The sequence below is a fragment of the Coloeus monedula genome, assembly GCF_965178545.1.
Source record: "Coloeus monedula genome assembly, chromosome: 1".
Classification (NCBI taxonomy): domain Eukaryota; kingdom Metazoa; phylum Chordata; class Aves; order Passeriformes; family Corvidae; genus Coloeus; species Coloeus monedula.
Genome location: NC_138781.1, coordinates 115,741,935 through 115,757,181, shown reverse-complemented (window position 1 = coordinate 115,757,181; position 15,247 = coordinate 115,741,935). Strand labels below are relative to the sequence as shown.

Below are 15,247 nucleotides of genomic sequence, written 5' to 3'. Positions count from 1 at the left end.
CCTTTCCTCAAAGGTAGCTGTTTTTCTCAAGTGTTACTGGAAAAGAACTGAGGACAAGAGGCATATAGGGATTCTTATGTCATAACATGTGAAATAATGCTGTACATTGTGTTCCTTGTAAGTTCCAGGCATGTAGTGGTCCCCCAGGTGTGTAGACTTTCAAAGACAATGTATTCTGTGGATTACAAATATTTGCTGTCCTTTCTCTGAAGTTCACATGAAATGAACTGAAACGATCCCACTGAATTGCAGAGAAAAACCAGTTCTGTGTATTTTCAATAGTTAAATAAAATATGAGATAACAGCAAGAAACAGTTCAGAAATAGCAAACCTGAGCACACCATCTTCATTAGGTAGCAAACATAGCTCCAGAATAAATCAGAAGAGTTCTAATGCTATGTTAGGAATAAGGCATTAGACAATTCCTTAGTTGTATGGAAAAATATGAACAAATAAGTTATAATTTTGTTATTGAAGTTTCACCATGTCATTTTTTTTATTATATAAATATATTTTCCTTATACATTTGCACAGCAACAGCATATAATATAAACTATATTCTCTAAGACATGTTCAATGCCACTATCCCCTGACATCAGTTTTTACGTGGTCAAATGTAAGAATTCTGTTAATGTAAGAAATCTATTACCCCCCCCAACCCCCCCCCCCAACTATTATAAATAATATACTATACTGATACATTCTCTCTCACCTGTTTGAGGGAGGTGACATGAGATTTTGGCCATTAATTCAACAAACTTTGAAAGAACTGCACTGTAGTACTGAACAACCTAATATTTTGGTCATCAGCCTTTTGTCCAGAGAGAAAAACAGGAGCAACTAAAGTCCACAAGGAGCAGCCAGACGGATCAGCATCTTGGTGAAGGTTAGTGTGCTTGTTTGGATGGCAATCCTCATTTTTATCACAGTGCTACTGAACATGGCAGTAGAATCTTTTCCCCCTGGGACACAGAAGAGCTAGTTCTTCCAAAGTCAGTGAAGTTTAGCTCCTGTTGGAGTCATCTGAGACAGCTTCCTGATAAGGAATGAGGGGATAAACCCCTCCAGGCCTTTGTGACTCACCTACCACAGATTATGTTCTTTCCAGATAGGAAGTAGCTGTCCTACACTTTTTCTTACTTCCTTACTTTTGCTTTAGTCACGGAGTTGGTATTTCCATATGCCTTTCCATATTTCATACCTGTAAACTGTGAGTGTTTTCCACCTTGACATTCAGGGAATTTGCTATTGTAGAGGGAGAACTAAACTCTTAAGATGGTGTGCAAAATGGTTCATATTAATTGCTGATGTGGGCATGGCCTTCTCTGCCTGAATACATAAACTGAATATGAAATTTGTCAAGGTGTCTTGTCAACCCCTGAAACACAGCCTTTTGCTGCCACTGGAATGTGCCCATCAGAGCTGAAGCTGTATCAGTGGCTTTGCTAAAAATGACTCCATTCTTAATGTCTGCTGAAGCTTTATCTATATTCTTATCAACCACTGCAGTAATACAGAGGAAGACTCAAAGCTAATGCAGCATGTGATAGAGTGATTCTATTTGCTTCAAGAACTCAGCAACTGCTCCTGTGATGATTGTGGATATGGGAACTTACTGCTTGGAGCATGCACATTACAAATACGTACATCACTCAGAGAAAGGTACCACTTTCTGATCACTGAAGTTCTTCAGGTTTTGTAATCCACATATAAATTATTCTTATCCTTATATCCATCCTTCCCTGTCCTTGAACAATCGCCTTTTTTTCCTCGGGATTCTGTAGTAGAGGACAAAATGACATTGTGTATCTCCCTTTGCCCATTTATGAGCTGACCATGTTCTTGTGACACTGAGAGAGAAATCTTCTTTAGTTGTGACAGCACATCCAGACACAGACAAGGGTAAAAGTACATTTAGGAGGTATTTCACAAAAAGCTTGCTGACAGTTGTCTTTTTTTTGTCCTGGTTTTGATTCTGAAATTATTTGTAGAACATGCTGGTTTGTGCATTTGGGTTTAACCTTCCTAAAATTCACTTTTGGCTTATCCTAAACACAGAATGTAACTTCTTTCTCAGTTACCACGTCTGTAATTTTGGTCATGTTAACTACATTGAAATTACAAGATCAAATTAGGCTGGGTTACTCTTTTTATGTAGAACAAGTACAATTGTAACATTACTGTCGAACATGCCATTTCTGAAATGAAAGAGCAGTGCTAAAAACCAAAACAGCTGCAGAAAAGGAGGGACTTTGTTAACTTTGTTATCAGAAAAAACAGCTGGCTTTACAATTACTGTTACATTACTACATCAAATATATCCTAAAGTCCAGTGACAGGTTGAGCAGGCTATTTATTATATAAATACTTTCTATAATATAAATACAAATAAAATTGTATTAGACATTATCTCTAGAAACAAAAATAAAATGTAACTCATTATTTAAATAATTTCTGAACTGCTGTTTGGTGTAATAAGTAAAAAATGTAGAAAAAATGTAGAAAAAACTACAGTTTTCACACATCTGCTGAGTTCATAAGATTCTGTGAAATTCTAATGAGGAAAAAATGATGCATTCAGTTTAAAATATTTGCCAGAGTTGTCCTAGGTTTTTTGTAAGAGTTACTGTAAAATGCTACTCTGATTGGAAAAGTTCCTGGGGAATATACTTTTACCATTATGTGGGAAAATATTTTTCTTTTCTGAGCATTACCAGTTTTTTTAAATGAGTGTTTAATAAAGAAACCTCACTATTAATTCTGTAACAATCCCATGTAAGTAGTTTGCATAAAATGTTGCAATTTACATAAACTATTATTATATTTCCATTTTACACAGTTACTGCACTAGATTTTATGAGACCATTTATGATTTGAAGTTTGGCTTCTTTGAGGCTTAATTTGAATGGTTACATATGCTGTACAGTGAATATCCAGCAGAAGTTGTTATAATCTTCTGTCTCCTAGTGTTTGTTGTCTGATACTGGTTTTCTTGGCTTTTTTTTTTTCCTCCAGTGAAAAAAAGTTGGGGCCATCTTAACAGTTATGTTGTAGGTTTTAGACAGAGAAGGTTTGCATAAAAAGACAGATTTTACCCTAAAGAAGACAACTGAAAACTCCTAATTTCTGTTTCTTGGAATTTCTGTCAAGGACTCTCTGTAGGGTAGGGAAATGAGAATAAGATAATCTCTCAGGTTTCCTGTTAGCAAGATTTTAGTATGGTAGAGAGCATAATAGAACAACATATTTGCAGAACATTATTGTACAGACAGTTGCAGTATTGCATTGACAGAGCTGAAGCCTGGTGTTACTGATGTATTTTGCGTAAAATGCAGACCTGTTCTAGCTGAATAACTAAAGATCTGGCATTCTTTTAGATTATAGTTATAATATATTCCATGTTTATAATTTAACTTCCGTAATTTTTAAGGATACAGGATGCTTCTGAGGTTTTTATTGAGAAAGGTGATGGAGTTGACAGAAAAAGTAATTTTAATTTTTAAAACTGTCCATTGATAAAAATTAGGTTCTGTTCAATTTTTCCTTATATGTTTGTTTTTGATTAGTGAAGGTTTCCTAAACCATCTTTTTTTTCAAAATTTTAAAGCTGTTTATTCTAGCTGGAGTAGAGAGCAGCAGAGATGTACAGAACTGACATTAGCTAAAATGCTCTCCGACAAAATTTCATTTAGAACATAGCTTTAGAAAAAAATAGCAATGTTGATTTCCCTCAGGAGATTAGTCAGTGGTAATAATTTTTCAAAGACTTATGAAAATTTCTGCATACAAAATCTTAAAGCTGATCTCTCTAACTGTGTAGAAATTTAAAAGAATTAACTTCAAAACCAGAATTAAATGCTATTATGTTCGTGGTTGACTACAGTGTTTGTAAAAATAAAATATATTATTCTGTAAAATCAATTCAATTAATGAAGCAACAAAATATTTTATAACTTCCAATGAATTCCATAAAAAATTAAACCAACTATCTTTATTTGTGTCTTTCTGTCACTTCAGAGGCAATGTAGTCATGTGGGAGGTGCGTGTAAGTAATAGATATTGTGTTGAATATAAATGTTTGCTTTTTTGATACCTTTCTCACTTTAATTTTTACAGCTGTGCAACCGAAAGAACATTTGGTTTTGCATCAGCTTCAGAATAAAAGGTTTATTTTATATTCGGTTCATCTACTCTGCATAGTGCCGTTATTGCAAAAAATCTTAGTCTGTAATGACAAAAAGAAAGTCTGTATCTAATGATCTTGCTGCAAGTAATTAGCCTTTTCCCCTAAAGATGTAGATTTGTCCATTCCTAAATATATGAGAATGAAGAGCCTTTATAAACCTTTAGCAGTTCATAGCAACAGAAATAAATGGATCTTCCCATGCAGTTTTTTCTTTTCCAGAATAACATTGCAAGTGAAGTTCTCTGTCATAACATGCTCTAAAAATATTGACAGGTATATATAATCAAGCTGTGATGATATAGAAGAAAAATTAATGATGCAATAATAGGCAAATAAGTTTGTGTTTAACAGTCTAAAACTATGTTATGCAGAAAACAATAATGAAATCGTAAACTCTTTTTTTTCCCTCTTCAGACAAAGCTTATAAACCTGAGTATGGAGAAGCATGTAGGATTGGAGAATTTCTTAATTCTGTGTAATTTCAAAATTATTTTTATACTCATATCAACTTTAACTTGAGTTTTAATACTGAATTGCATTCCATTCTATTTCTAGATTGACTTTAGTCCAAACAAGTAGCTTTTGCTTTCTGCATGGAAAAGTTGGCAACAATGAATCTAAATTCAGTGTTAATGTTTTCGATTATATAACACACTTTGGAGGAACATTTCTATATTTATTTTTTCCCCACATTATTCTCAATTAACATAAACGTTGGTTTTAAAACAAATGTATCAAAAAAAAAAGGTAAGCACCTGTTGTGATATAGTGGCATTTTGCTACCAACTGCATAACTCTAAAGGATTTTCTCTTTATATTTTCTGGGGTTTGTGTGATTGATATTTTCTTCCACTACCATTCAAAACCAATGGATTGGATGAGATCCTCTTCAATCAATCCCTGACTTACTGGCACTGTGTACTATAAAAATTGTTTACAATTAACTTGTAATAAAATCTCTTAAAATTACTCTTTTCCATAGTTAGTATCACTTTTCCATAGTTAGCATCAAACCAAAGAGGTGTTTCCTCTTCCTTTTTGTTTTATAGTCTGTTGTCATTCATGTTTTCTGCAAGAGCAGTATTATGTATTCCATTCCTTTTTGTCTTTGAACTGTAACTTGTGTTCTGCTTGCTTTAATACCTCCTTAGTTTTCATTTCTGTGGAGTTACTAATTCAATTCTATGCCTTCTGAAGCTTTATTCCTGACGCAACTGGAGTCAGTGACCCCTGCTACCTGAAGGCGTCGTGCTAGTACTTCCAGTTCAGTGCTTTGATACCAATCTGTTCCCATGATATCAAGAAAGAAAAGAACTGTGACTTAAGTGACATATCTAGGTTGCCGCCAGCAAATCTATACTGAGCCCTAACACAACCATGGCATCAGCTATCATGAAGATGTCCACATCAGTTTGTTTTCTTTATCTTCTTATATTATGCCAATTCTTTAGTTTTCTTCCCAACACAATTTTACTTTTTTTTCAGGAATTTTTGAAGGTAATTATCAAAACCTTGACATTCATCTCATATTGGCTCAAGACTTAGGAACTTGCTGGTCTCCTGTGTGTCCTTCGCATTCACCTATACATAGTGTATATATGTTTAACAGTATAAGCGGTGCCGTATTCTGGTCTTGCAAAATGAAAACAAAAAATATCCAGCTGCTTTCTAAACATCTTGACTATTCCTTTACTTCTGCTGAACATCTGTGCTCATGCCTGATCATAAAATTGAGGTTGAGGCAAAATTTTAGTCCTATACCAAGCTCTCCCCCAACCTTGACTCTTTCCATTAAAAAAAATGTATTTGTCTCCTCTCCACAACAGAATTAGTTAACTGTCAAGCAGAACTATTGTGGTACATTTCTATTCATCGGGGCATTGATAATTCAAATTTTGATAGATATCAGATAGATATCAAGTCTTATGTTCTGAAGGGCAGCTTGCTCTTCTATCACATGTAGCTGTTGACAGACGACTGATGTTGGAGCATATGCAAAAGTCTCTGGAGTTTCATTGAAACCATTAGAAGTATTCCAGAACAGACACTTCTTGACTTTCAAAGAGTTTAGATTCTACAAAGTAAGTTTCCCCTGTAGTCAGTGTTTCTTAATTGCATGTAAAGATAGGACTAAGAATACATAATCAATTGTGAAATCTGTTTTGATCTTTCTTTAACAGTGATGAATTTAATATACTGCTGTTTAGCCAGAGGCCTTTCTGGTTATTTTTTAGATGTTTTAATCACAGGTTGAGTCCCCAGAATTCAGTCAGCAAGAGCAAGCAGATCATCATTAGGTAAAATGCACACGTGTTTCTGATTCTCTGTTTTACAATTTGAAGGTAGACACCTTTATTGGGAAGAATCCAACTAGATACTTTTTTTTTTTTTTCTTTCACATCTGAAAAATTAGTGTCACTATATGTCCTGTAGGACAGACTGTTTCCTGGCCTTGCATATGTTCACTGCTTTACCAGTTCAGGCCTCTAGACTGGTAAATCCTTTTATTTCTCCAAGATTAATGCCTTTACTTCATTTCCTGGGCTCCAAAGAAGGCTGAAGTACTAAAGTACTGAAGTATTTCTAGTACTTCAAATTGTTGCATCCTTTTATTTTTTTCACATCTTCTGCACCAATGTAATCATGGCTAAAGGGTGCATCAACATGAAATAATAGAGCATTCAGATATTATTCTACAACCACTGAATCTTTTTATTGTCAATACAATTTAGTTCATGTGCCAAAAAATAACTTTGGAGAGGTCAAGAATATTTAATACATAAGAAAGACTGTATATGAACAAAAATATTTTTCAGCTTTGGCTGACATAAAGAATTGTATGCTGTTTTATAATATTATGTACTATTTATTTTTGAATACTTGTAATGTTAAAGCAGACGAGTCTGTGCTTTTATTTCCCTAAATTATTTTAATAGCTTTATTATTTTAGTAGCATTTTTTCATTATTATTTTAGCAGCATTTATTATTTGTATAACTCAACATCCACATAAATTTTCTACCAAGCATTTAATGCATATCTGGTTTTATTTCCTATATTAATTCTCCATTTGAGTAATTGCAAAAATGAAACATGGTTTTCTCTGAGCTGTTGGAACTGTCACTAGAGGTGCTATCAGTGAAAGGCTACTTGTAGTTACTGTTACTTCAGTTTGCAGATACGAAAAATGCAATTGTCAGAAAACATTTTACACCACATTCCTATTGCAAGAATAATTAATTTTTTCCAAATAGTCTCTAGAAAATTATTCAAAAATACTATCTCTCATTTCCTCTGTCAATCTGTGTATATAATTGTGTGTATTTTCTAAAATTCCTCCCAGACATAATAAAGAAAAATTCATTCCACAGATGTAAAAATATATTGTCTTTCAGATAAAGAGTTAGTGTCAGCAACTCTCGGCTATGTGGAATTTTTTTTTCATTGGCTGAGTATACACCGGAATACCTGTCTCAGCTCAGAGACCATCAAAATCTGTATTAGATCAGTATGTAATATCAACAATATAAATCCCCTGACTCGTGTTAGAGCTTGTTCAACCAGGGCTCAGCTGTTTGCACTGTGTACCTTAAAAGGGTTGCAGTTGTAGAGATTTACTGAGTAGCTGTGTGATCCTTGGTGCATAAATTATCAAATATCAAATGCTGGTGGCATCATCAACAGAAGATCAGAAGTAAGGAGAGTGAATCACTGATTATATCATCTCAATTTCTGTTGTGTCTTTTGTGACTTGTGCAGCCCAAACTATTTCCTAACAAGCATTCATTGACCAATTGACTCTCAGGCAGGAAAAACCCCAGCACCTCATGTTTACTTTAAAATAAGTTTCCTTGCCATATCTGGGACACTTGTCAACTCTATTACAATGACCTTGTGGCACTTGGTATTACCATGCTTTAAACACCCTGGGAAGAAACATATTTGATATGGAACAGACACTACTGGAAAAACACTGCTAAACTACTCTGGAGATGCTCTGTCGAGCGTGAGGAAGAGCTGTATACAAACACAGGAAATTTTAAGGTAAGTTATTTTGGGGTTTGGTGTTCATATTATGAACAGGATACTTTATGCCTACAAAAGGCCTGGGGAAACCAATTTCACTCCTCACAACATCAAGTTAAAGTAGTATAGCCAATTAATATAGATCCTTTAATAATTAGTTCATTGTGCTGATGTGCCTGATTGTCAAAATCAATTGTTCTTAACTTTCAAATAAAAAATTGCTGTCAGAGTGACCATTAGAAATGACGATTGACCCTGTAAACCACAGGGATTTATGTCATGTTTATAGGTATATCATTATGTGGACAAAATCATTGATCTTAAGATTTGTCTCTACAATTCTTTACATGGAACCATAAAATAATTTTTGGATCACTTGCAACACAAAGTGATTGGATTTCCTCCTAGAAATGCTATGTCCCTTTTAAATCTCTGTAAGTTTTGTGATATTTGCAAGAATTTGTACACCTTAACTACACATAGTGCAAAGAAGTATCATCCTTCATTTGCTTTTAATATTGCTAGTTTCACTTCATTTTTCTACTGTGTGACTGAAATTTCGTTTCAGGTAAAAGCCTCCAAGAAATTCCTCTGAATTATTGGGTATTTTCCACTGACAAAAGAAACTTCATTTGAATGCATAAATCTAGAAAATTTCTTCCCATATTTTGAATGCAAATTCCAGAATTTCTGAGGAAATGAATTGTACCAATGTACAAAGTCTTATGTACTAAAAGTCTTTGATCAAGTTTTGCTGAGAAGCAAAAAACCATGAATCTTGGTGCTTTTTATTAGTTTGCGAGTCTACAGATTCAGAAGTTTGAGTGCCACAAACAAAACAAAAACAATTGTCCACTGGAATATCTTACAATCAGTTTTGAGATTTATATCCCTGTTTTCCTAGATCAGTAGAAAGAGCTGTAGTGCATATTCTGCATGTAAAATTTGGTCACAGTTTGACCATTTACCTCTTTCCTTAAGAAAGAATGCTCTTAAGGACTCTTTTTCCCTGCCTACTTTCTGGGAAATCCTCTGTAGAAATGTCAGTGAGTGACAGTCCTGTATTTAAAGGATGTATGCTCTTCCCTTTCCAAACCTCAGATCTTTTTTCAGAGGATTGAATTAGAGAAAAAGAACCATTTCTCTTTGTCTCAGTTGTCATAAGCTACGCAATGAAGCAATTTTGAGGACTGGACAACCAGTATAACTGGTCAGAGAGAGCAACTGAGTCTCATAACCTCTGAAGAAGGCTATTGTCCTCTTTGGCATGTTGTTATTCATCCTCAAAATTTTTGGACCATTTTAAATCAAACGAAATAGTAGACCCTCACTGATTTTTTAGTAAGATAAACATACTGGTGAAAATTACTACATTGCAAACTCTTCTGCCATTTCCCCATATTCCTTACGTATGTGAAAGTACTGGCATGCTGAAAACATTACTTGTTTTCAGGTATTGAATGTAAATATATTAACATCAAGCATTCTATGTTTGTTAAGGAAAGCTGAAAATGGGTTTTACTGCTGTCCAAAAATTAATCAAAAGGTTAATCACATCTTCTTCAATTAATTATCCATCTTTCCTTTTATTATTTTGAGATTTCTAAAAGACATAAAGCATTTTAGTATTTTAATGATGTAGAGAGTGACAGTCTGTACAGAAAAATTTTTTTACATTTAGTTGCATAAGCACAACTAGGTTCTAGCCAAGGTTTTTGGAAACTTTGTATAAATACAGAAATGAAAGTGAATATGCCTTTGATTAAGACACTGCAGAGTAAAAGGTGTAAAATCATTATTAATATGCTAACTGTCTTGGGAACTCCCAAAATTTGAGTAGCTCCAAGGGATTGCTGGGGATCTGTTCAGGAACGCTACTACTTCCCTTGGATAGTTTTGTCTTTAAAAGGTGAGACACTAAATTACCACTTGGGCACAGATTCAGAAAACATACGAATCTTCAATATTATGCACTGGGACCCCAGAAGCACTCAGACTTTATTACTCCACTAATTCACAAGATTTCCTTTAGAGGTATGGGAGTTACTAAAGGATGTTCTGAATTTTACCAATGTCCCCTAGACCTCCTGGGTTGTGGGTGAACTTGTAGCTACAGTATAAGGCCGAAATATTTGTTGTTTCAGAAATGTTCCCAATATGTATTTATGTTACCTTTCCAAAGACGGCTTGAGTAGCACCAATAGGGATAATATAAAAATGGTGGTTTGAGCCATTTGGCAAAATTAATCTAAACTCCTTTATGCTCAAAATATATTTTTTCCACTTTAGGTATGTATCATTTTACTTAAAGAGTTTTCTATCAAAGGGGAGAAGAGCAACAAAGAGGTAAACAGAATAACATGTAATATTCTTCTCTCAAAAACAAACCCCAAATTATAGATAATTCCTTTGTTTGGATTTTGGTGAGGCAACCAGTGGGACAGGTGGTTGCACCCCATTGCCTGTGGTACTGTTTCACTCACAGTTTCAGATTGTCAAGCCAGAGGGCTGCCCTCGCTCCTGCTGGGTCAACAGGCTCCATCCGGGGAGCAGACGATGGTGACATTTGCTCCAGCTGCTCTAGTGGTTCAGCTAGCTCTGCTTTCTGCAAGGGCACACACGGCCCTGCAAAGAGCCTTGCACAGAGTCCCCTTGCACAAACCAGCCTCTTAAGCAGAATCCTCTACCTCTAAAAGCTTTTAGACTCAGACTTTTTCATCAGACAACTTTAAAATATTGCCTTAGATTATAGCAGCCACTCATCACATGGACATTTGGGCTTAATTAGTCGGCCCAGGCTTCTACACACTGTGATCGTTGTAAACTCTCCTCCACTCTGCTTTATAATGTGCATGTGCCTTTAACAGAAATACCTCACAGATATAACTGGCAACAAAATACACAAATTTAATAAGTTTCACACTTGCTTGATGGGGGGTTTTTGTGCTCTTCTCAGCTGAATACCACTCTGTCACTAGCCATGTTGTTTTAAACATGAACTTTAAAGCTGTACATTTAAAATATATTTGAAGAACTGTTTCGAAGTATGGAAATCAGCCATCCTGTTGTTTTATAGTGATGAAATTAAAAGTTCTGGAGGTCAAATAGGGAAATCTCAATATTCAACTAACTTAAAAGTCTACCCAGACTCCCTTTCCTCTAAGGAGTTTTTAATGGACAAATAACAAAAACTAGTACACAACTAGTTCTGTGTAAAAATCATGCAGTATCACTCATTATAATCAGAGAAAGCTCAATCAAAATCAGATTTAAAGGAATGGAATTTTTTCTTGTTACAGAAGCATACATTCCAAACAACTTCAGCTTCACCTGGTATCAGACTATGAGAGTCAAACATTATATTAGTCTTTTAAATCAATTTAATCCAATTGGAAATATTAAAATTATTAAGAAAACACGTGTATTTCATTGTGTCACCTTTACTAACAAGTTGGAAAATCAGAGTTAGGAAAAGTAAAATGTATGAATGAATTTGATGTATTATGGGAAATTAGGATTATAATTTCTATTCAGAAAGGTCTTCTGTAGTAAAATAGAGGATGTGTTCTTTATAGTAGTTCCTACTGTAACTATTTGCATTGTTATTTACTGTGCAAATTATTTATTAATAACATGTACCTTACCATAAATACATTCAGAAAAATCCTAACAACCTGAAATTCATTTGCAGTTTTTCCATTTGTTTCACTGGGACCACAATCTTGTCATCTATCTTTTGAAGGTGTTCATATGTGAATGATTCAGGGAAATTGTGTAAGTGACTTATAATTATATTCTCTAGAAAGATATTTTCCAGTAAGTGTAATCAATTACATTTCTCTTTAGGCTGCTCTGGATCAAATCATTAAAGAAAACCTGTGGTTATCTCAAGAATATAAAATCTTTCAAAATGACTATTAAAACATTAAAATAGATCTCACAGAACTCTATGGCAATAGTATCAGGGTAGGAGATGCTTTTAGAGGTTGTCAGCAGGTAAAGTGCTAATATCCCTCATTCAATTCATTTATCACTTCCTAAAATTAATTTCTTCAGTACAGCTACTTAATAACAGTAGAATACCTGCAGTAGTATCCCTCAAATTCTTTTCTTCTTGGCTATTTCACACTTCCCATATTTTCATTTTTGTTTGCTTGCTGTGCCGAAGTTTTTTATTACTTTTACAGAGTACTTCATCTAAGGTTTTCAAAATTCAGTTTTTAACAATTCCACTTTTGCTACTGAAATTAATTTATTTTTGTGTATAAATATATTCTGCAATAATTGAAATTTATCTTACCATTACATGTAAATTTTTCATAAAACACTTTTTCTGGTAATTGTGAGTTTTATGACATTTACATTCAGATTCTGTAAGTTTTTAATTCAGAAAACAGTCAAGTGAAAATAAAAAATGGTAAAATCTAGTTTGATGATCTTTCTTGAAAGAAGTATAGTGGCTAGCTATAGTGCTTTATTCATTCATTAGATAATTTTTTTTTTAATTAACAGTGCTATGAAACCTACGTCAAGTGATATTGCAGAACTTTGTTGTGGTAATGTAATGCCAATTGACAGAAAAAATATTTTCTGTTTTTTTCTTGTGGTTATACTAAGCTGTCAAAATAAAAGCCTATCATTACCAACTGTAAGTTAAATGTACTGTTCAGGTATTTTAGTGAGGTTACTGCTTGTTTGCCTTCAATGTCTCTATTTGTGAAAATTAATATACATTTAAGTTATCAAGTTCACAGACCTTACCTTCACACCAACAATTTCAGGGAGGAATCTTTATTAACTCAGGCCCTGTGCAGGAACCATGTGATATTGATATGTCAGTCCATTTTCTAAAAGCGCGGTGCAGAAGTGTTTAAATTAATCGATTAGATGTAGAATTCAGATAATTTGCTAGTACTTTACTTTTAGCAACCCATTTTACATCTCATACCCATATTTTCATTGCTCTTTTCTTCTTACCACCATAGTCTTGCATCTTAAAATTCACTGAATTCAGTTTGCTCCTGACAAATATAAATAAGAAAATCCCTTCTGAGGTATTCTTCTTAAGTATACAGCTCTTCTGTATTTCACAACAAACTGGGTTTAAGTCATATATTCTTAGGGATAACCATATTTGGGGAATAATTTGGAGATTTAAAACATAAAAAGCAGAAGTAGCAATTACCTATCTTTCTTCACTGGGTGAGTATTAATTATGTTCTGTTGATATGATAGCAGAGGTAATGATAGGTGTATTGAAATGTTTTCTTAAAGGGACTGGATAATAGCAGGAATTTAAGTATTTCTTTCTGGATGTAGAATTATGGTATACTCTCTTCAAGCCTCTCTACAGAGAAATTTATCTATGTAAGGTTTATCAACAGGACATTTTATATCTTTGAATGTAAGAATATCTGGCTTCTCCATAGTCAGAATTTAGTAGTTCTTGGTAATATTTGTGAAACAGATTTTTCTCTCAACAGTTTACCTCCTCTGGACATAGTATTGATGATATTATCATGCATCTCAGTGATGTAGTCTGAAAGCAAAAGAAAATTGCAAATGAGTTGGCATATATTGTTGTTTTCTTGCCTCTCAATTTGATTACAATAAAATAAACATAATAAAATATAGCAAAATAGAAATGCAGTACCAACAGGATCTAGTTTCATCAGCATTGCTATATAATAATTTTGTATATAATAATTGCTTTTAAATATCTTATTTATGAATAAAATGGTGATGAGGATGTTGCAATTCTATAGCATTATTATAATTAGCATTAAAATACATATATCAGGCTTGTCATAGGAATCAGTGACGGCAATGTTTAGAATTTTGGACAGTCCAGCAGTGTTATTGTAGGAAGAAGAGAAATTCTCTTTATAATATTAAATTCAGTATTACAGAGAGAACTTAATCTAATTCCTTTTTGACAACTCTTCCTTTTTTTCAATTAATAACTATTAAAATATTCCTAGCATTCTCACATAAAGAAAGTATTTAGGAACTACAACAAAAGGAAAAAACCATGCTGATGATATACACCAGCTATAAAAAGAAGATACATTTTCTTCCTGGGATTTTGCTAATAAGCAAATTACAGCAGCAGCAGAAAATCAATTTGGAAGAGTGTCAAAGTAATGATTTTTCTTGGTGCTCTGTATTATATGTGCACTACTACAATGACATGAACATTCAAGAAGAAAGTGTGTTCATCCCTACTTAATTCCTGAGAAATTTCTTCCCTAAATATACAAAATTACTCAAAATTAGAAGCCAATTTTTACAAGTACTAGTGTAAAAGGCAAATTGGTTTGGGTTTTTTTTTTCCCTTTTTTTTTCTTCATTTTAACTGGAAACACACAAGACCAGGTTGCATGGGGATTTGGGCAACCTGGTCTAATAGAAGATGTCCCTGCCTGTAACAGGGGAGTTGAAACTAGATGGTCTCTAAGGTCTCTTTCAACCAAAACCATTCCATGATTCTATGATTCTAATTTTTAATTTGATCAAATATAATTCTGAACAAGTATTTCCCTATAGTTCTTTACCTTGAGATATTCTTACCCTTATTTTTATTTTCTCAGTAGTCTACTCACTGGAAAAAACTCTGCCATTCACAAGACATTCTTCATATCTCTATATCTTCCACTGAACAATGGTGTGTCTGTCATGTTGAATGTGCAATCTTCATTAAAACATGAATCATACATTTCCACTTTTCCAAGATGACTTTGGAATGAACTATAATGGACATTGATACCATCTTTAGATACACTCTATTTAGTTCCTAGTATTTCCCCAAAACATTTAGTTTTGAGAGTGTTGGGGCTTTTTTAATGGATTTGGGGGGATGATGATGATGCCTTAGGTTTTAACTTTCATATTTTTCAAATCCTGCACTGCCTAGTGTGTAACTCTGAAGTTTCTTGTAGCCTATTAACTGCTGCTCTCTCGTGCTAGGTAGACATAACAAAGCCTCTCCAGGCCTCCTCTCCAAGGACACTCAGACCTTCCTAGGCCCAAAATGTAA

At 33.9% G+C, this 15,247-nt stretch overlaps 1 protein-coding gene across 1 annotated transcript in view; it reads left to right on the top strand.

The window, feature by feature from the left end:
- CCDC178 (coiled-coil domain containing 178) overlaps positions 1 to 15,247 on the top strand; it is a gene marked incomplete at both ends in the record, with an annotated part of 145,546 nt that overhangs the window by 75,717 nt on the left and 54,582 nt on the right. The window contains 2 exon segments of the mRNA XM_082284184.1: positions 12,058 to 12,129; positions 12,133 to 12,207. Coding sequence (XP_082140310.1) covers positions 12,058 to 12,129; positions 12,133 to 12,207 — 147 coding nt within the window.